Source organism: Amblyraja radiata, chromosome 14 (assembly GCF_010909765.2).
Source record: "Amblyraja radiata isolate CabotCenter1 chromosome 14, sAmbRad1.1.pri, whole genome shotgun sequence".
Classification (NCBI taxonomy): Eukaryota; Metazoa; Chordata; class Chondrichthyes; order Rajiformes; family Rajidae; genus Amblyraja; species Amblyraja radiata.
The window spans coordinates 3,712,742-3,735,450 of record NC_045969.1 but is presented as its reverse complement, the minus strand read 5'-3'; the positions used below and the strand labels follow the sequence as shown (position 1 = coordinate 3,735,450).

At 48.7% G+C, this 22,709-nt stretch overlaps 1 protein-coding gene across 2 annotated transcripts in view; it reads right to left on the bottom strand.

Moving 5' to 3' along the window:
• The window catches only part of samsn1 (SAM domain, SH3 domain and nuclear localization signals 1), a 38,581-nt gene that overhangs the window by 5,662 nt on the left and 10,210 nt on the right, over nt 1-22,709 (bottom strand). The window contains exons 2-6 of one of the 2 annotated variants that reach the window (XM_033032374.1): nt 15,246-15,317; nt 10,721-10,864; nt 6,026-6,152; nt 4,659-4,813; nt 79-285 (exon numbers count right to left, since the gene is read on the bottom strand). In XM_033032374.1, coding sequence (XP_032888265.1) covers nt 79-285; nt 4,659-4,813; nt 6,026-6,152; nt 10,721-10,864; nt 15,246-15,317 — 705 coding nt within the window. The remainder of the gene's footprint in view (nt 1-78; nt 286-4,658; nt 4,814-6,025; nt 6,153-10,720; nt 10,865-15,245; nt 15,318-22,709) is intronic. The other variant, XM_033032375.1, reaches the window with a different exon arrangement.

Sequence of the window (22,709 nt, the reverse complement as noted above, 5' to 3'; positions counted from 1 at the left end):
CACCCACCCACACACCACACACCACACCACACACCACACACCACACACCACACACCACACACCACACACCACACCGACCTGCAGTTGGATTCTTTCCAACAATTCCTGGAGGGAATCGGGAAGCGGCTGTGTGCTCCTCCTGTGGCGTCGGTGTTTCTTGGGGTCGCTCTCTTCATCGGGAAGGACATCCACGTAAATGAACTTGAAGTTTCCCACTCTGGAGTTGAGCATTCCCGTCCAGGTGCCCATTGTAGACTTGTTGATGATACTGATGATGTCTCCTTTCTGAAAGAGGTCAGCACGTTAATCCCTGCCCCCTTGAACAGCGTTAGTGGGGGCGATGCTAACGTAAGCGATAGGAGTGGGTGGCGCGGTGGCGCAGCGGTAGAGTTGCTGCCCGGGTGCGATCCTGGTTCGAGGGGATTGTAGGTTTTCTCCAGGTTTTCACCCACCTCACACTCCAAAGATGTACAGGTGTGTATGTTAGTTGGCTTTGGTAGCATTGTAAATTGTCCCCAGTGTGTGTAGGATAGTGCGAGAGTGCGGGGACAAAAATGCTGGAGAAACTCAGGGGGTGAGGCAGCATCTATGGAGCGAAGGAAATTTCCTTCGCTCCATAGATGCTGCCTCACCCGCTGAGTTTCTCCAGCATTTTTGTCTACCTTCGATTTTCCAGCATCTGCAGTTCCTTCTTAAGCTAAACAAAGAGTGTATGAATAGTGGATATCGGGTTGATGGGGCGGAGGGGAAGAGGTTGTTCCTGATAAAAATGCACTGGAGTGCTGGAGTAACTCAGCAGATCAGGCAGCATCTCTGGAGAACATGGGCAGGTGAGGTATTGGGTCGAGGCCCTTCTTTGGATCTGGTTGCTGTTCTGAGAAAGCACACCAATGCCTCTATTTCCTTAGAAGGCTGAGGAAGTTCGGCATGTCCCCTACAACTCTCACCGACTTCTACAGATGCGCCGTGGAAAGCATTTTATCGGGATGCATCACGGCTTGGTTTGGGAACAGCTCCATCCAAGGCCCGCAAGAAATTGCAGCGAATTGTGGACGCTGCCCAGACCATCACACAGACCAACCTCCCTTCCATTGACTCCATCTACACCTCACGCTGCCTCGGCAAGGCCAGCAGCATCATCAAGGACGAGTCGCACCCCGGCCACTCCCTCTTAATAATAATAATAATAATAATAATGCATTTTATTTGCTGGCGCCTTTCTGGACACCCAAGGACACCTTACAGGACATAAAATCACAATACATTTATCAATATTACAATCAAGTTGATTAAAAACAAAAAAAACAAAAACAAAAAAAATACACAAAACATTTTAAGTCATTAAAATCAGGGTGAACATGGTGGAAGTTATGTCGGGTATGCTAATCTAAACAGGTGTGTTTTGAGTTGTGATTTGAATTGTCCAGGTGACGGATGGGAGGTTGGGAGAGTGTTCCATAGACGTGGGGCAGAGCAGCTGAAGGCTCTGGCACCCATGGTGCTGAGTCTAAATGTGGGACAGTTAAAATTGCAGCTGAGGAGGAAACGAAGTGGCCGGGAAGGAGTGTATGGTAGCAGCAGGTCAGAGAGGTATTGGGGAGCAAGGTGGTGTAGGGCTTTGAAGGTCAGCAGTAAAATCTTGTAGTTAATCCGGTGGTGCACACACAGGGAGCCAGTGGAGCTGAGTGAGGATGGGTGTGATGTGGTCCGATGATCTGGTGCGGGTGATGATCCGGGCTGCAGAGTTCTGAATGCATTGGAGGCGATGAAGAAGTTTATTGGAGCTGCAAGTGAGGAGGGCGTTGCAGTAATCGATGCGGGATGTGACCAGAGCGTGGATGAGGACTTTTGTGTTGTCTTTGGAGAGGGAGGGGCGGAGTCTGGAGATGTTGCGGAGATGAAAGTATGCAGAGCGTGTGATATTGCTGATGTGGGGGCCAAATGAAAGTGTACTGTCCAGAATGACGGCGAGACCTTTGACATGGGAGGAGGTGGGTATGGGTGAGCCATCAACTGAAATGGTGAACGGGTGGGTTTTGGAGAGTGTGGACTTTGAGCCAATTAGCATGATTTCTATATCACTTCATAGTCATAGAGTGATACAGTGTGGAAATAGGCCCTTCGGTCCCATAGCAGAAGTGTCCACGCCGCGGGGCTGGAAACTGGAAGTATCCCGAGCTAATTCTGCTACCACCATCATTCTGCTACCACCACCATGGGCAAATGCATGGCAGATGCAGTATAATGTGGATAAATGTGAGGTTATCCACTTTGGTGGCAAGAACAGGAAAGTAAACTATTATCTGAATGGTGGCCGATTAGGAAAAGGGGAGATGCAATGAGACCTGGGTGTCATGGTACACCAATCATTGAAAGTTGGCATGCAGGTGCAGCAGGCAGTGAAGAAAGCGAATGGTATGTTAGCATTCATAGCAAAAGGATTTGAGTATAAGAACAGGGAGGTTCTATTGCAGTTGCACAGGGTCTTGGTGAGACCACACCTGGAGTATTGCGTACAATTTTGGTCTCCTAATCTGAGGAAAGACATTCTTGCCATAGAGGGAGTACAGAGAAGGTTCACCAGACTGATTCCTGGGATGGCAGGACTTTCATATGAAGAAAGACTGGATAGACTCGGTTTGTACCATCACTAGAATTTAGAAGATTGAGGGGGGATCTTATAGAAACTTACAAAATTCTTAAGGGGCTGGACAGGCTAGATGCAGGAAGATTGTTCCCGATGTTGGGGAAGTCCAGAACAAGGGGTCACAGTTTAAGGATAAGGGGGAAGTCTTTTAGGACCGAGATGAAAAAAACATTTTTTACACAGAGAGTGGTGAATCTGTGGAATTCTCTGCCACAGAAGGTAGTTGAGGCCAGTTCATTGGCTATATTTAAGAGGGAGTTAGATGTGGCCCTTGTGGCTAAAGGGATCAGGGGGTATGGAGAGAAGGCAGGTACAGGATACTGAGTTGGATGATCAGCCATGATCATATTGAATGGCGGTGCAGGCTCGAAGGGCCGAATGGCCTACTCCTGCACCTATTTTCTATGTTTCTATGTTTCTATCTACTGCGACAAGTGATGGCTTCCCACTGATTGTCGCAGGAAGCTTGCGTCCTTTTCAGGACGGACGATGACAGCGAGGTCAACATTTGAAACATGGAAGATGGCCACGGAAGAGGAAGGCAGGCCCTTCGGCCCAACCTGCCCACACTGGCCAACATGTCCCAGCTACACTAGTCCCATTTGCCTCTGCTTGGTCCATATCTCTCCAAACCTGTCCTATCCATGTACCTGTCTAACGGTTTCTCAAGCATCAGGATAGTCCCAGCCTCAACTACCTCCTCTGGCAGCTTGTTCCATACACCCACCACCCTTTGTGTAAAATTCTTATTAAATCTTTTCCCCTTCACCTTGAACCTATCTCCCCTCTCCCATCGGGCAAAAGGTGTAGAAGTGTCAAAACGCACACCTCCAGATTCAGATACCGTTTCTTCCCAGCTGTTATCAGGCAACTGAACCATCCTACCACAACCAGAGAGCAGTGCTGAACTACTATCTACCTCATTGGTGACACTCGGACTCTCTTTGACCGGACTTTACTGACATAACCTTGCACTAAACGTTATTCCCTTTATCCTGTATCTGTACACTGTGGACGGTTTGGTTGAAATCATGTGTTGTCTTTCCGCTGACTGGATAGCCGCTGAGAATGTTCTTCCGTTCCGACGTCGGAGTTCCGATCATCCCGGCGAGAGGGCCAGAACATCGGGCCGCCCTAGTGGTGACGGCGGAGGGTTGAAAAGGCCCCGATCGTGGGTGAACAAGGAGGAAGATGACTGAACTTTGCTGCCTTCCCTCACAGTGGGAAACGTTGATTCCGCTGTGTGGGGATATTCATGTTAAAGTCTATCGTGTGCTGTGTTCTTTTTTATTCGTGTGGCTGTACGGTGACCACAAATGTCACTGTGCCTTGTGACAATAATTACAAACTTGAACTTGAACACAGAGCTTTTCACTGTACCTCAATAGACAATAGACAATAGATGCAGGAATAGGCCATTCGGCCCTTCGAGCCAGCACCGCCATTCAATGTGATCATGGCTGATCATCCCCAATCAGTACCCCGTTCCTGCCTTCTCCCCATACCCCCTGACTCCGCTATTTTTAAGAGCTCTATCTAGCTCTCTCTTGAAAGCATCCAGAGAAGCTGCCTCCACTGAGGCATGGAATTCCACAGACTCACCACTCTCTGTGAGAAAAAGTGTTTCCTCGTCTCCGTTCTAAATGGCTTACCCCTTATCCTTAAACTGTGGTCCCTGGTTCTGAACTCCCCCAACATTGGGAACATGTTTCCTGCCTCTAGCTTGTCCAAGCCCCTAATAATCTTATATGTTTCAATGAGATACCCTCTCATCCTTCTAAACTCCAGTGTGTACAAGCCCAGCTGCTCCTTTCTCTCAGCATATGACAGTCCCGCCATCCCGGGAATTAACCTTGTAAACCTACGCTGCACTCCCTCAATAGCGAGAATGTCCTTCCTCAAATTAGGGGACCAAAACTGCACACAATACTCCGGGTGTGGTCTCACTAGGGCTCTGTACAACTGCATGTTGTACACGGTACACAGGTCAATAAACGCAACTAAACGTTACCTTGAGCTTCAGGGAGTCGGTGTCGTAGGGGCTCGGTGTGAAGTCCGTGTGCACTCGAGCGCGACCACAAAAAGGACCGGTGTAGGGCACCTCCTCATCCAGCCGCAGACTGTCCCTGTTGCTCATGGTATCCGACACACTTGCCATTCCACCTGCTCACGAGATCAATAAACATCATGGATACTAATACACCCCTCTGCAGATATTCCCACCACACCTCGCCTCCCTCCCAAGCCTCATTGAAGTTGTGCCGCCCCATCACAACCTGTCTTCTATCATGGATTGATGTACAGTAAACCTTGAAACATGGGAAATAGGTGCAGGGATAGGCTATTCGGCCCTTCGAGTAACTCAGCGGGTCAGGCAGCATCTCTGGAGAACAAGGATAGGTGACGTTTCGGGTCGAGACCCTTCTTCAGACTGCAGCGTAGGTTCCCGGGATGGTGGGACTGTCATATTTTGATAGAATGGAGCAGCTGGGCTTGTATACTCTGGAGTTTGGAAGAATGGGAGGGGATTTTATTGAAACATATAAGATTATTAAGGGTTTGGACACGTTAGAGGCAGGAAAGATGTTCCCGATGTTGGGGGAGTGCAGAACCAGGGTCAAAGTTTAAGAATAAGGGGTAAGCCATTTAGAACGGAGATGAGGAAAAACCTTTTCTCACAGAGAGTTGTGAGTCTGTGGAATTCTCTGCCTCAGAGGGCGGTGGAGGCCGGTTCTCTGGATGCTTTCAAGAGAGAGCTAGATAGGGCTCTTAAAGATAGCGGAGTCAGGGGATATGGGGTGAAGGCAGGAATGGGGTACTGATTGTAGATGATCAGCCATGATCACAGTGAATGGCGGTGCTGGCTCGATGGGCTGAATTGCCCACTCCTGCACCTATTGTGTATTGTCTATTGGTCTGGAGCTGGTGCTGGAATTCAGGTTAGTTGACGGCCCCGACCTACTGGAGGCCGGGGGAGAGGTGAGGATCTGCGGAGACGATGGTCGCGGCTGGAGTGCAGGTGAGGGCCGGAAAAGCCTGTTGAGTGATAGGTGGATACACGTGATAGTGTGTGTCATCTAAGAAATCGCTGGAGAACCCTGACAGATAGCACATGATACAGAGGTTAAGGTGTGGAAACAAGGAACTGCAGATACTGGTTTACACCAAAGATAGACACAAAGTGCTGGAGTAACTCAGCGCGTCAGGCCGCATCTCTGGAGAAAAAGGATGGGTGATATTTCAGGTTGGGACTCTACCTCAGACTGTCTGAAGAAGGGTCCCGACCAGAAAAATCACCCATTCCTTCTCTCCAGAGATGCTGCCTGTCCCGCTGAGTTACACCAGCACTTTGTGTCCACAAAGGTCCCGTTGACTTACTGGACGAGCTCTGGCCACTGTTCAGACTCTGAAGACTCTCGAGAGATTCGCAGGGTCTTAACAAGCGCACTTCACCTCCTTGTTCTTCCGTTCCCTGGTTTAATGGATCTTCTCCACTGTCCTCGCCCTGAAAGAAACATTGTCATTTTTAAGTGACCCCCCCATATCAGAATCAGAATCAGAATCACACTTTATTCACCAAGTATGTTTTGCAACATATGAGGAATTTCATTGGCCAGGTCAGTCATATAATTAAAAGCAACAGATCACTCAAAAAAATACATTTTAACATGAACATCCACCATAGTGACTCCTACATATTCCTCACTGTGATGGAAGGCAAAACAAAGTTCAAGTCCTTCCCTTAGTTCTTCCTCGGTCATGGGCCTCGAGCCTCCGTTGACGGGACGATCGTGACTCCCGTAGCCGGCGGCGTTCAGGCCCTCCGCATCGAGGCGATCAGCTCCTGCATCGGGGGGGATGTCAACTCCCCCGCGCCGGGTGATCGAACCTCGCATCGGGGCTGGTCGAACCTTTGCGACGTTGGAGCTTCCCGACTAGCCTCTCCCGACTACGAGCTTGATGGTCCGCGGTGGACGCGGTGGGAGCGATCCCAGGCGAGGGATCAGCTCCAATGTTAAGTCCGCGTCCCTGCGATAGGGCTCAAAGTCAGTCCGAGGAGGCTTCCAGCTCCAGCAATGGTAGGCCGCAGAGCACCCGGAGAATGTGATTCGAAAATTAATCATATCTCCGGCAAGGTAAGAACTTGAAAAAAAGTTTCCCCCGATCCCCTCCCCACTCCCCCCACATTAAACAAACTGAAGAACATTAAAACAAACTTTTAACACACCAAAAAATAACAAAAAATAATGAAAAAACGAACAGACTGCCGGCAGGGCAGCCATCGCCCCAGAGGGTGGTTTGAAGCCATGGTCAAGAAAGCACACCAACGTCTCGACCTACATCGAAGGCTTCGGAAGTTCAGCATGTCTCCAGCAACTCCCACCAACTTCTACAGTTGCATCACAAAGCATATGAATGAATGAATGAATGAATGAATAAGTTTATTGGCCAAGTGTTCACATACAAGGAATTTGCCTTGGTGCTCCGCCCGCAAGTGTCAACATGACATACAGTGACAGTAACAATGACCCACAAAACATTAAACATTAATAATAAAACATTATCGATTAAACATGTGAATTAAATAAAATACCAGAGCTAAAGGAGGCTACAGACTTTTGGTTATTGAGTAGAGCTACTACTCGTGGGGGAAAAAAAGCTGTTTTTATGTCTGGCTGTGGCAGCTTTGACAGTCCGGAGTCGCCTTCCAGAGGGAAGTGATTCAAAGAGTTTGTGGCCAGGGTGAGAGGGGTCAGAGATGATCTTACCCGCTCGCTTCCAGGCCTTTACAGTGTACTGTTCATCAATGGAGGTTTGTGGTCCCGACCACAGGGGGGGGAAATGGAGGAGGACTGGCCAAACTTTGAGCCTTCCACCACGGTGATGAATGTTGTTTGTGGTGGATGTTTGTGTTGCATTTTCATTGTGTGTTGTGTGTGGGTTTTTTATTGTAGCGTTGCTGGCAAATTCATATCACTGCACTTTATGTGCAAGTTTATTCATGTGTGTATATATTTATATTATGGCATATGGACACACTGATCTGTTCTGTATTCATGCCTACTATGTTCTGTTGTGCTGAAGCAAAGCAAGAATTTCATTGTCCTATCAGGGACACATGACAATAAACTGACTTGAACTTGAACTTGAAGTGACGAATAAAACTTGACTTGACTTGGACGGCTCGATTGTAATCATGTACCGTCTCTTCGCTGACTGGTTAGCAGGCAACAATAGCTTTTCACTGTACCTCGGTACACGTGACTATATACGAAACTAAAGAACCTTCCTTCATGTCTGTTGGAGAGGCTTGTCAGGGGTGCAATCAAACATGTAACCAAAGCTGCGGCAGATATTGGAGACTGACACCAAGGTCTAGATTAGGTGGACTAAAGTGCTGGAGAAACTCAGCGGGTGCGGCAGCATCTATAGAGCGAAGGAAATAGGCAAAGTTTTGGGACGAAAAGGTTGCCTATTTCCTTCGCTCCATAGATGCTGCTGCACCCGCTGAGTTTCTCCAGCACTTTTGTCCACCTTCGATTTTCCAGCATCTGCAGTTCCTTCTTAAACACAAGGTCTTGTTTAGTTTAGTTTAGTTTATGAAGGGAATAATGTCCCTGACAGTAGAGTTAGTGCCTCCAAGCCCCAGAGACCAGGAGTGATCGATGGTCAGCATGGACCCGGTGGGCCGAAGGGTCTGGTCCCATCCCTTATCTCCAAACTAAAACTACAGATAAGCAGCTCGTTAGACAAATGCCAATATCTAGGCCAAAGAGTTTGTTTGAACAGGTCGTAATCGAGATAGAGAGGTGGAAGAGTTTAGTTAGAGAATTCCAGAGCACAGTGGGACCAGCTGGTGGAACCACTACCTCACAGTGCCAAAGACCCAGGTTCGATCCTGGCCTCAGTCGCCATCGGTGAAGAGTTTGCAAGTTCTCCCTGTGACCGCGTGGCTTTTCCTTTGGGTGATTCGGTGTCCCTCCCACATCCCAAAGACGTGCGGGTTTGTATATTAATTGGCCCTCTGCAAATTGCCCCCTAGTGTGTAGGGAGTGGATGACAAACATAGAAACATAGAAAATAGGTGCAGGAGTAGGCCATTCGGCCCTTCGAGCCTGCACCGCCATTCAATATGATCATGGCTGATCATCAAACTCAGTATCCTGTACCTGCCTTCTCTCCATAGCCCCAGATACCTTTAGCCACAAGGGCCACATCTAACTCCCTCTTAAATATAGCCAATGAACTGTGGCCTCAACTACCTTCTGTGGCAGAGAATTCCAGAGATTCACCACTCTCTGTGTGAAAAATGTTTTTCTCACCTCGGTCCTAAAAGATTTCCCCCTTATCCTTAAACTGTGACCCCTTGTTCTGGACTTCCCCAACATCGGGAACAATCTTCCTGCATCTAGCCTGCCCAAGAAGATTGTTCCCGATGTTGGGGAAGTCCAGAACAAGGGGTCACAGTTTAAGGATAAGTGGAATAGCGAAGTGGTGAGTGTGAGCTAGTGTGCGCGGGTGATGGATGCTCGGCGTGGACTCGCTGGGTCCAAGGAACTGTTTCTAAGTTGTATTTCCAAAACTTTGATTTAGTTTTTTTTTAATTAAGTTTATTATTATTGTTGCTTTTTGTTGCATGCTGCCCAATCAAAGACAAGCCAATCTTGTGTAGCCTTTGACTGGATAGCATACAACAAAACGCAATGATAACATTTAATAATTAAATGATAACAATGGTGTTTTATCATTAATGTTTTATTATTATTAATGTTTAGTGGTTTCTGAGTCATTCGTAACTGTCACTGTATGTCATGTTGTTACTTGTGAGCGGAGCACCAAGGCAAATTCCTTGTATGTGAATACTTGGCCAATAAACTTACTTACTTACTTAAACTTATCTAAAAAAATCCAATTGTGTGAAAATTAATTACAATCATGTGATAATAAACACTTTAGTCATAGTTTTAGTGTTTTTAGTTTTGTTTAGTTTAGAGATACAGCGCGATACAGGAAACTGAAGATCTCGGAGAAAACTCACCAGGTCACTGGGAGACCGTACATACTCCGTACACACCGCACCCGGAGTCGGGATCGAACCCGGGTCTCTGGTGCTGTTTCCACGCTGTATCTCGAAACTAAACTAAACTAAACTCGTGGCAGATGCAGCGCGGACAAAATGGCCGCTTGGCGCACCAGCGTCCGCTCCGACCAGCGATCCGCTCACATTAGCACTATCCTACAAACACTAGGGACAATTTTACATGTTTTTAATACAAGTTCAAGTTCAAGTGAGTTTATTGTCATGTGTCCCTGTATAGGACAATGAAATTCTTGCTTTGCTTAAGCACACCGAAAATAGTAGGCATTTACTACAAAACAGATAAATGTGTCCATATACCATGATATAAATATATACACACATGAATAAATAAACTGGTAGTGCAAATAACAGAAAGTGGTTGCTAATAATCAGAGTTTTGTCCGAGCCAGGTTTAATAGCCTGATGGCTGAGGGGAAGTAGCTATTCCTGAACCTGGTTGTTGCAGTCTTCAGGCTCCTGTACCTTCTACCTGAAGGTAGCGGGGAGATGAGTGTGTGGCCAGGATGGTGTGGGTCCTTGATGATACTGCCAGCCTTTTTGAGGCAGCGACTGCGATAAATCCCCTCGATGGAAGGAAGGTCAGAGCCGATGATGGACTGGGCAGTGTTTACTACTTTTTGTAGTCTTTTCCTCTCCAGGGCGCTCAAATTGCCGAACCAAGCCACGATGCAACCGGTCAGCATGCTCTCGACTGTGCACCTGTAGAAGTTAGAGAGAGTCTTCCTTGACAATCCGACTCTCCGTAATCTTCTCAGGAAGTAGAGGCGCTGATAATACAAAGCCAATTAACCTACAAACTTGTACGTCTTTGGAGCGTGGGAGGAAACTGAAGATCTCGGAGTAAACTCACACGAGACCGTACAAACTCCGTACAGACAGCACCCGTAGTCGGGATCGAACTCGGGTCTCTGGCACTTTTTCCGCGCTGTATCTCTAAACTAAACTAAACTAAACTGGAGGCAAAAACTCACCATCTCCTCCGACAAGGCTTTGATGTACTTGCGTGCCATTTTCTTCTTCATGGTTTTGGTGATGGACCTCATGGTCTTACTGATGCTGCCCGAATTTGGTGTCGGTTTGGCCGCGTTTTCGCCGGCGGCTTCACCATCGGGCGCCTGCACGCAGGAATAATAAACGCCAGCATTAGACCCGTCATCCACATGGCCGCTCCCCCATCATAAGACTCATAGAGTCATCGAGTGATACAGCGTGGAAACAGGCCCTATGGCCCAACTTGCCCACACCGGCCAACAATGTCCCAGCTACACTAGTCCCACCTGCCTGCGTTTGGTCCACATCCCTCCAAACCTGTCCTACCCATGTACCTGTCTAACTGTTTGTTAAACATTGGGATAGTCCCAGCCTCAACTGCCTCCTCTGGCAGCTTGTTCCATACACCCACCACCCTTTGTGTGAAAATGTTACCCCTCAGATTCCTATTAAATATTTTCCCCTTCACCTTAAACCTATGTCCTATGCAAACCTAGGAGGAGTCCAGAACCAGGGGCCACAGTTTAAGAATAAGGAATAAGCCATTTAGAACGGAGATGAGGAAACAGAGAGTGGTGAGTCTGTGGAATTCTCTGCCTCAGAGGGCGGTGGAGGTAGGTTTTCTGGATGCTTTCAAGAGAGAGCTGGATAGGGCTCTTAAAAATAGCGGAGTCAGGGGATTTGGGGAGAAGGCAGGAACGGGGTACTGATTGGGGATGATCAGCCATGATCACATTGAATGGCGGTGCTGGCTCGAAGGGCCGAATGGCCTACTCCTGCACCTATTGTCTATTGTCTATTACCTCTGGTCCTCGATTCACCTACTCAGGGCAAGATTCCCCTCATGATTTTATATAATAAAAATATTATTCGTAAACAACATTCTGGTGATGTTTTACAATGGTTATATGATGCAGTACGACATTGAGAACTTTAATCTGCACTCTGCATCTTCCCCTTTGCTCTACATATTGTACTTGCGTTTGACCTGATTATATTTCGGCAGAGTGTATCTGATGTGTCTGGATAGCATGCCAAAACAAAGCTTTTCACTGAAGATAGACACAAAGTTGTGGAGTAAAGGGCCTGTCCCACATACGGGACTTTTTCGGCAACTTGCCGGCACCCGTCACAGTAGCAGCAGGTCGCCGAAAATGTTCAACATCCAACACGAGACCTGCTGCGACTATGACGGGTGCCGAAATAATTCACGTAAGTGGGACAGGCCCTTAATTCAGCGGGACAGGCACATCTCTGGAGAAAATGGATAGGTGACGTTTCGGGTCGGGACCCTTCTTCAGATTGAAACATCACCAATCCATTTGCTCCAGAGATGCTGCCTGACCCGCCGAGCCATTCCCTACATTTTGTGTCTATTTTAGGCAGTTCATTTTTATTACATTAAAGCTTTTCACTGTACCTCAGTACATGTGACAATAATAAGCCTGAGCCTTAACCTAAAGTTGAAACGGATTCACATTGTATTGGCATCTATTGTATAGATCAATTAATTGATTGATGGAAGGGTACAGCATAGAACAAGGCCATTCAGCCCATCAAATCCATGCCAATCACCCCCTTCACACAGGCCCCATAGCAGAAGTGTCCACGTCGCAGGGCTGGAAACTGGGAGCATCCCGAGCTAATTCTGTTACCACTATCATCCACTGCAACAAGTGATGGCTCCCACTGATTGTCGCCAGAAGCTTGCGTCCTCTTCAGGACGGACGATGACAGCGAGGCCAACATTTGTAACAAGATGGACACGGAAAGGAAGAAGAAAACCCCTTCACACTCGTTATTATGTTATCCCACATTCTCATCCACTCCCTACACACTAGGGGCAATATGGCGGCACTGTGGCTGCCTTACAGCGCTTGCAGCACCGGAGACTCAGGTTCGATCCCAACTACGGGTGCTGTATGTACGGAGTTTGTACCATCTCCCCGTGTCCTGCGTGGGTTTTCTCCAAGATCTTTGGTTTCCTCCCACACTCCAAAGACGCTCAGGTTTGTAGGTTAATTGGCTTGGTGTAAATGTAAAAACTGTCCCTAGTGTGTGTCATATAGTGTTAAGGGGCTGTCCCATTGCGGCCACCTAATCCGCGAGTTCTGGCGAGTTTGCCCTCGACTCATACTCGCAGCATGGTCGACACGAGGTCTTTGTAACTCTCCTTCATGCTCGAGAGTAGTCCCCGCGTACTCGAGGCCTCGGCTAGGTCGCGGCGTATTTTTCAACATGTTGAAAAATGCCCGTGAGTAAAAAAAGGTTGCCATTGTAAAAATCGATACTTTTTTTTACTCGCAGGTTTAGTCGCAGTAGGTCGTAGTAGGTCGGCATGTTAGTCGTAGGTAATCGAGGGTAGTCGAAGGTAGTCGTAGATAGTCTTTATCATAGTCGAAGGGGGGTCGAAGGAGATCGAAGGAGGTCGTCTTCACTCTCCACTATGAGTCTAATTTTCCCGAAGCTATTCGAAGTTAGTCTCCAACATAGTCGAAGGAGGTCTTCAACATGTCATTGTTTCAAACTCTCCTAAACTCTTCTAAACTCGCCCATTAGGTCTCGGCAGTGGGACAGCCCCTTTAGTGTGCGAGTAATCGCTGGTCGGGGCGGACCCGGTGGGCCAAAGGGCCTGATTCCGCGCTGTATCTCTGTATCTGTATGTAACTCTGCATTTACAATTTTACAGAGGCCAATTGAACTACAAACCCGCATGTCTTTGCAACGCAGAAGGAAACCGGAGAAAACCCACGCGGTCACAGGGAGAACATGTAAACTCCACACAGACTGCAACCAAGGTCAGGGTTGAACCTGGGTCCCTGGCGCTGGTCTGCCCCAGGCCTGAACCCTTCTTCTGTGCCAGATGGCGTATTCATACGATCTTTCTAAACCAATGGTCTGTGCAGGTCTCAGTTTCTTTTTGCCCCCTAACCCTCCTTATTGTGCTGAATAGGAATCTGAGGGGTAACTTTTTCACACAAAGGGTGGTGGGTGAATGGAATGAGCTGCCGGAGGTGGTAGTGGATGCTGGGACTATCCCAACGTTCAAAAAACAGTTGGACAGGTACATGGATAGGACAGGTTAGAGGGATATGGACCAAACACAGGCAGATGGGACTAGTGTAGCTGGGACATTGTTGGCCGGTGTGGTCAAGTTGGGCCAAAGGGCCTGTTTCCGCGCTGTATCACTCTATGACTCTATGGTGGGTCCCAGTATTCCGGTTCCCTGCTGCACCTCAGTAAGCCAACACCAGGTGGAGCTCTCTGCACAGGGTGTCCCAGTCCGTAGATCATTCCCACCTTTACTCTATTCCTGTGGCACCTCAGTTTAGAGATGCAGAAATGAAACAGGCCCTTCGGCCCATCGAGACCATTCTGGCTCCTGTTCCATCAACTGTTTTATGGTGTTCTATGTTATCCGACTTTCCCATCCATTCCTTTACGGGTGAATTATGTGTTGAGTCTGTAGTCTTTAGAGATATGGCATGGAAAGAGGCCCTTCGGCCCACCGAGTCCATTCTGACTCCTGTTCCATCACCTGTTCATACTTGTTCTATGTTATCCAACTTTCCCATCCACTCCCTTATGGGTGAATGAAACTAGACCGTGGCCCATGTGCTGAGTCTTTAGTCCTTAGAGATACAGCATGGAAAGAGGCCCTTCGGCCCACCGAGCCGGCGCTGACCAGCGATCGCCGTACACGAATACTATCCTACACACACAAGGGACAATTTATAATAAGCCAATTAACCTACAAACCTGTGCGTCTTTGGAGCGTGGGAGGAAATCGGAGCACCCGGAGAAAACCCATACAAGTCACAGGGAGAACGTGCGAACTCCGTACAGACAGCACTCGAGGTCAGGATCGTAGCCGGGGCACTGATGCCGTGATGCAGCGGCTCTAGCAGCAATTGTAGAATCTGCAGTTTGGTTCGTTTAGAGATAGAACATGGGAACAGGCCCTTCGGCCCACAGGGTCCATGCCAACCATTAGTCACTTAAATCTTAGATGTTGAAATATGGGCATACGTTTTGGGAGAAGCGAGGGACACACACACACACACACACACACACACACACACACACACACACACACACACACACACACACACACACACACACACACACACACACATATATATACACACACACACACACATACACACACACACACACACACACACAGATATACACACACACATACACACACACACACACACACACACACACACACAGATACACAAACACACACACACACAGATGCACACACACACACACACACACACACACACACACACACACACACACACACACACACACGCACACACACACAAACACACACAAACACACACACACACACACAAAAAGCTGGAGTAACTCAGTGGGACAGGCAGCATCTCTGGAGAGAAGGGTCTGTAGAACCCGTTGAGTTACTCCAGCATTTTGTGTCTAGCTTCAGTTTGAACCAGCATCTGCAGTTCCTTCTTACACATCGAGGGCACCTACACTGGTCTCAGCTTTGTCCTCCGATTTGGCCGTACTCCTGAAACGATCAAAACTGCCGAAGCTGCTGGTACGCTGTAAAAAATAACAAGAGTCACGTCAGGAAAATAAACACACGCTCCATGTACAATAGACTTGGTCTTTATAGATACAACGTGGAAACAGGCCCTTCGGCCCACCGAGTCCGTGCCGACCAGCGATCCCCGCACACTAACATTATCCGACACACACACAATTTACAATTTTTACTGAAGCCAATCAACCTACAAACCTGCACATCTTTGGAGTGTGGGAGGAAATATCTCGGTGAAAACCCACTGAGGAGGGTCACGGGGAGAACAAACGTACAAACTCCGTACAGACAGCACCCGTGGTCAGGATCGAACCCGGGTCTCTGGCGCTGTAAGGCAGCGACTCTGCCACTGCGCCACCATTATTTACTCTGGTTTGTGGTGAAGTACAGTAGATGCTTACGGGGTTGGACAGGCTAGATGCAGGAAGATTGTTCCCGATGTTGGGGAAGTCCAGAACAAGGGGTCACAGTTTAAGGATAAGGGGGAAATCTTTTAGGACCGAGATGAGGAAAACATTTTTCACACAGAGAGTGGTGAATCTCTGGAATTCTCTGTCACAGAAGGTAGTTGAGGCCAGTTCATTGACTATATTTAAGAGGGAGTTAGATGTGGCCCTTGTGGCTAAAGGGATCAGGGGGTATGGAGAGAAGGCAGGTACAGGATACTGAGTTGGATGATCAGCCATGATCATATTGAATGGCGGTGCAGGCTCGAAGGGCCGAATGGCCTACTCCTGCACCTATTTTCTATGTTCTATGTTTCTATGCTTTAAACATCATCAGTATGGTTGGGACTAGCCATTCTATATAGACACATAGAAACATAGACAATAGATGCAGGAGTAGGCCATTCGGCCCCTCGAGCCTAGGTTAATTGGACCTCTGGAGGGTGCAGAGAGTGGTGGCCATTGTCCGGGTCCATCTCGGATAAAGACCTACCCACCGTTGAAGGAATCTATAAACCTTCCTCAAGGAGGTTGCTGATGTCCTCAAAGACCCACACTATCCCAGTGTGTTAGGAACGGATATGAGAGTGAGATAACATGGAACGTGTATGAATGGGTAATCGATGGAAGGTGAGCACTCGTTGGGCCAAAGGGGCTGTTTCCTTGCTGTATCTCTAAACCATCAGAGACTATGCTACACTTGTCACTTTACCTCCCCCCTTGACTCCATCCAAGGACCCAAGCAGTCCTTCCAGGTGCGGCAGAGGTTCACCTGCACCTCCTCCAACCTCATCTATTGCATCCGCTGCTCTAGGTGTCAGCTAGGTGTCTACATCGGTGAGACCAAGCGCAGGCTTGGCGATCACTTCGCCCAACACCTCCGCTCAGTTCGCAATAACCAACCTGATCTCCCGGTGGCTCAGCACTTCAACTCCCCCTCCCATTCCGAATCCGACCTTTCTGTCCTGGGCCTCCTCCATGGCCAGAGTGAGGCCCACCGCAAATTGGAGGAGCAGCACCTCATATTTCGCTTGGGTAGTTTACACCCCAGCGGTATGAACATTGACTTCTCCAATTTCAGGTAGTCCTTGCTTTCTCCCTCCTTCCCCTCCCCTTCCCAGCTCTCCCACAGCCCACTGTCTCCGCCTCTTCCTTTCTTCTTCCCACCCCCCCCCCATGCCATTCTGAAGAAGGGTCTCAACCCGAAACGTCACCTATTCCTTCGCTCCATAGATGCTGCCTCACCCGCTGAGTTTCTCCAGCTTTTTTGTCTACCTTAGACTACAGTTCAGTTCAGTCTAGTTTATTGTCACGTGTACCGAGGTACGGTGAAAAGCTTATGGTGCGTGCTAACCAGTCAGCGGAAAGACTATACATGATTACAATAGATCCGTTTACAGTGTACAGGTACGTGATAAGGGAATCACGTTTAGTGCGAGGTAAAGCCAGCAAAGTCCGATCAAGGAAACGCCACATGTTGGGAATGTATTCCTTTCCTCCAGAGATGCTGCCTGACCCGCTGAGTTACTCCAGCGTTTAGTGTCTATCTTGGGCTTAAACCACTGTGAAGGGGGAAGAACTATTGAGGACCCGTCATGGGGGCACCTCCGGAAGGGGGGGTGGAGGGAGAGTAAAGGAGGCATCGGAGCGAGGAGGGGGAGGGGAGGATAGGGGTGGGGGGGGGGGAGAATAACGGAGGACACAGAGCGGGGAGGGGGAGGGGGAGGGGGAGGGGGAGGACAGGGGGGGGGAGAATAATGGAGGACTCAGAGCGGGGAAGGGGAAGGGAGGACGGGGGGTGAACAAAGGGGGACCTAGCGCGCGGGTACTTTGTAACTTTGTCCGCGCCCTTTACGTGGCGACTATTTGTATACCCTGTGTACTCAAGCAAAGAATTTCACTGAGCCTTGTCACACGTGGCAATGAAATATCCCGTCCCCCTGCAATCCCGTCCTACGCGCTATGAATTGACGTGGTCGATCGAGCCAGGTCAAGATGTGAACTGCCCACGCTGTCTCATCACGCTGCCTCAGCCAGAGACAGCTACGCCGCTCAGAGCGGAACAGAGAGAGACGGAGATGAAGCTGAGAAATATTTTTCTTCGTCTTTCTCTAAACCTTAACCTTCTGTTCCACGTAGCAGACTGTGAATGAGGTGACCAGTCAAGCGGAACGCAGCCAGCAAACCCTTTGGCCAAGCGCAGTGATGAAATCCCATGGAGAGAAGAGGACATTTCACGAAGAATTCTGACAGTCTCGCCAAGTTCTCCATTACTGATAATGACTCCAAAAAAAAAATAGTCTGTCATCTATTGTTAACCGAGTAGAGAAGTTGGGGAGGTCATGTTGCAGTTGTATAAAAACGTTGGTGAGGCCACATTTTACTTTAGAGATACAGCGTGGAAACAGGCCCTTCGGCCCACCGGGTCCGCGCCGACCAGCGATCCCCGCACACTAACACTATCCTACACCCGCTGGGGACAATTTTTACATTTACCAAGCCAATTAACCTACAAACCTGCACGTCTTTGGAGTGTGGGAGGAAGCCGAAGATCTCGGAGAAAACCCACGCAGGTCACGGGGAGAACGTGCAAACTCCGTACAGACAGCACGCATAGTCGGGATCGAACCCGGGTCGCCGGTGCTGCATTCTCTGTAAGGCAGCAACTCTACCGCTGTGCCACCGTGCCTCTGCACCACCGTGACAATTCAGAGTACTGTGTTCAGTTCTGGGCACCATGTTATAGGAGAAATGTTGTCAAGCTGGAAAGGGTACAGAGAAGATTTACGAGGATGTTGCCGGGACTAGAGTGTGTGAGTTACAGGGAGAGGTTGAGTAGGCTGGGTCTCTATTCCTTGGAGCGCAGGAGGATGAGGGGTGATCTTATTGAGGTGCAAAAAATCATGAGAGGAATAGATGCACAGTCTCTTGCCCAGACTAGGTGAATCGAGGACCAGAGGACATAGGTTTAAGGTGAAGGGGAAAAGATTTAATAGGAATCTGAGGGGCAACTATCATTGCATATCGGCGAGACCAAGCGCAGGCTCGGCGATCGTTTCGCTAAACACCTCCGCTCAGTCCGCCTTAAACTACCTGATCTCCCGGTTGCTCAGCACTTCAACTCCCCCCTCCCATTCCCAATCTGACCTTTTTGTCCTGGGCCTCCTCCATTGTCAGAGTGAGGCCCAGCGCAAATTGGAGGAGCAGCACCTCATATTTCGCTTGGGCAGTTTACACCCCAGCGGTATGAACATTGACTTCTCTAACTTCTGCATAATCGTTGCGGAAATGAGCCAGCAGGCAAACTCTTCGGCTGAGAATCATCTTACCTTCATAACGGAAATACCATGTAATTACTTATTTTCACTAAGACCTAACCACAACCACAAGCAAATCATTTTCAATTTGTTCCCACTTCAGTAGGGTCAGTAACAGAGTCATTACTGCCTCGAATCGAAACACCATTTCATCTTTCTTAAGGGCCTGCCCCACTGTACGAGGTAATTCAAGAGCTCTCCCGAGTTTCCCCTGATTTGAACTCGGAGAATTACGGTAATGGCCGTTCGTAGGTACTCGGGGCTCTCGTGGACATTTTTCACAGTGCTGAAAAAACTTCATGAGTTACGGACGGGCCTGTCCCACTGTACGAGGTAATTCAAGAGCTCTCCCGAGTTTAAAAAAAAATCAAACTCGTGGTAAGTACGTAGAATGTACGTAGCGGGTACGTCGGAGCTCGTGGATGTCTCTTAGCGGCTCGTAACGCTAACGGCAGGTACTTGGGAAACGCGGTAACTCGTGAAGTTTTTTCAGCACTGTGAAAAATGTCCACGACAGCCCCGAGTACCTGCGAACGGCCATTAACGTAATTCTCCAAGTTCGAATCAGGGGAAACTCGGGAGAACTCTTGAATTACCTCGTACAGTGGGACAGCCCCTTTACAAAACCAACAATACTTCCACATTCCTGCGAACTATTGTTAGCATAAGAAAACTCAGGGGGGACCCCCTAAATACCCATTAATACCTGGGAACCCCCTGTAAATATAGACACATGCTGCAGGACCCTCTTCATATTTTGAAGGGCGGTAACGTTACTGCCTCACAGCACCAGAGACCCGGCCTCGATCCTGACTACGGGTGCTGCCTGTACGGAGTTTGCACGGCATCGTATTCTGTTGTGCTGCAGCAAGCACAAATTTCATTGTTCTATCTGGGACACATGACAATAAAACACTCTTGACCCTCTTGAGGGGAAAAGATTTAATAGGAATCTGAGGAGTCACTTTTTCACACAGTATGGAACGAGCTGCCAGAGGAGGTAGTTGAGGCTGGGACTATACCAACGTTTAAGAAACAATTAGACAGGTACAAGGATAGGGTACACAAAATTGCTGGAGAAACTCAGCGGGTGCAGCATCTATGGAGCGAAGGAAATAGGCGACGTTTCGGGCCGAAACCCTTCTTCAGACTAGGACAGGTTTGGAGGGATATGGACCAAGCACAGGCAGGTGGGACGAGTGTAGCTGGGACATGTTGGCCGGTGTGGGCAAGTTGGGCTGAAGGCCAGTTTCCACACTGTGACTCTGTGACTCAGTGACTCAATGCTTTATGTTAGGGAATGCAGGCAGCCTAGCTTCTTCTTAATTTAGTTTAGAGATACAGCGCGGATACGGGTCCTTTCGGCCCACCGGGTCCGCGCCGACCAGCGATCCCCGCACATTAACACCATCCTACTCCCACTAGGGACAATTTTTACATTTACACCAAGCCAATTAACCTACAAACCTGCGCGTCTTTGGAGTGTGGGAGGAAACCGGAGCACCCGGAGAAAACCCACGCAGGTCACTGGGAGACCGTACAAACTACGTACAGACAGCACCCGCAGCCGGGACCGAACCCGGCGCTGCATTCGCTGTAAGGCAGCAACTCTACCGCTGCGCCACCGTGCCGCAGTTCTGCACTACAAGCCCCCACAAACTAGCGATGCGACAAGTGGGAAGAATAATGAGTTGCGTCGACAGAGGTCGCAGGATAAATGTTGCATTTCATGCAAAAACAAGCCTCGCCTCATTAGTCATCGTACTGCTGCGATATACCTCAGCATTCTCCTGCCACAAATATAGTGCTTGGCTTTCACTGCCTTCAGCATATTTTGGAAACGGTCTTAATGAGTTTCATCTCGTTCAGGAGCCATCAAGGTTTTAATTATTTACATGTGATATACGTGCCTGTCAGGGTGGGGAGATGGTGCCAAAGGATGAAGTACTTTCTAAGTTAGGTTTCGCAAACCACAGCATCAATAAGCTGCCAGAGAACAGGAACACTGACCAAAAGGCAAAGAAATATCCCCCTTATCAGGATTCATCACAGCTTGGTTCAGGAACTGCTCCACCCAAGACCGTGAGAAATTGCAGCGAATTGTGGACGCAGCCCAGACCATCGCACAAACCAACCTCCCTTCCATTGACTCCATCTACACCTCACGCTGCCTCGGCAAGGCCAGCAGCATCATCAAGGACCAGTCTCACCCCGGTCACTCCCTCTTCTCCACTCTCCCATTAGGCAAGAGGTACAGAAGTGTGAAAACGCACACCTCCAGATTCAGAACTGCAGTTGCTGGAAAAATCGAAGGTAGACAAATCCTTCCTCAGTCTGAAGAAGGGTCTCGACTCGCTGCCTAGATGCTGCCTCATCCGCTGAGTTCCTCTAGATACAGGGACAGTTTATTCCCAGCTGTTATCAGGCAACTGAACGATCCTACCACAACCAGAGCGCAGTGCTGAACTACTAGCTACCTCTTTGGTGACCCTCGGATTATCCTTGATCCTTGGACTATGCTGGTTTTACCTTCCGTTAAACGTTATTCCCTTATCATGTATCTGTACACTGTAGACAGCACCTGAGGTCATGGTCAAACCCAGTCCAGTCAAGTTCAGTCCAGTCCAGTCCAGTCCAGTCCAGTTCAGTTCAGTTCAGTTTAGATTAGTTTAGTTTAGTTTAGTTTAGTTTAGTTTAGTTTAATTTAGAGATACAGATGATGGGCCAAATGGCCTACTGCTGCTTCTGACACTTATGAACATATGGCATAGCACCCAGGTGCTGAAGGGACGTTTTCCCTTCCTACAGCCAGCGTGCGGGAATCGCTATAAACACGTTCGCTCCAGGCCCTCTTCCAATCGATATTTCTGCTGAAATTGTAAATGTGTTTCTCTGCTCTTTTGACAAGTCAGCATGTTTTAAAGCAATTCATTTTGTAGAATATGCTTCCAGGCTTTTTACTTTGGAGAGATGAGACTCGTGTCTGATGGCTTTGTATCTCGGCCCGCCTGTGGGAGTGCGAGTTCATTTTTGGCAGCTCAGAATGTCAAGTTGGTGTTGCCGACCCACCTCTCCCACTCTTCTCCCCCCCCACCCCCAACCCCCACACACTGCAAGCAGGCTACAAATAGAGATGGCTCCATCCAAGCATGAAGTGAAGCTGGAGTTAGCACAGTGTACACGAGCACAGCAGCACTACAAATACATAGAAACATAGACAATAGACAATAGGTGCAGGAGTAGGCCATTTGGCCCTTCGAGCCAGCACCACCATTCAATGTGATCATGGCTGATCATCCACAATTAGTACCCCGTTCCTGCCTTCTCCCCATATCCCCTGACTCCGCTATCTTTAAGAGCCCTATCTAGCTCTCTCTTGAAAGTATCCAGAGAACCGGCCTCCACCGCCCTCTGAGGCAGAGAATTCCACAGACTCACAACTCTCTACGTGAAGAAGTATTTCCTCATCTCCGTTCTAAATGGCTTACCCCTTATTCTTAAACTGTGGCCCCTGGTTCTGGACTCCCCCAACACTGGGAAATAGGTGCAGGAGCAGGCCATTCGGCCGTTCGAGCCAGCACCGCCATTCAATATGATCACGGCTGATCATCCAAAATCATTACCCCGTTCC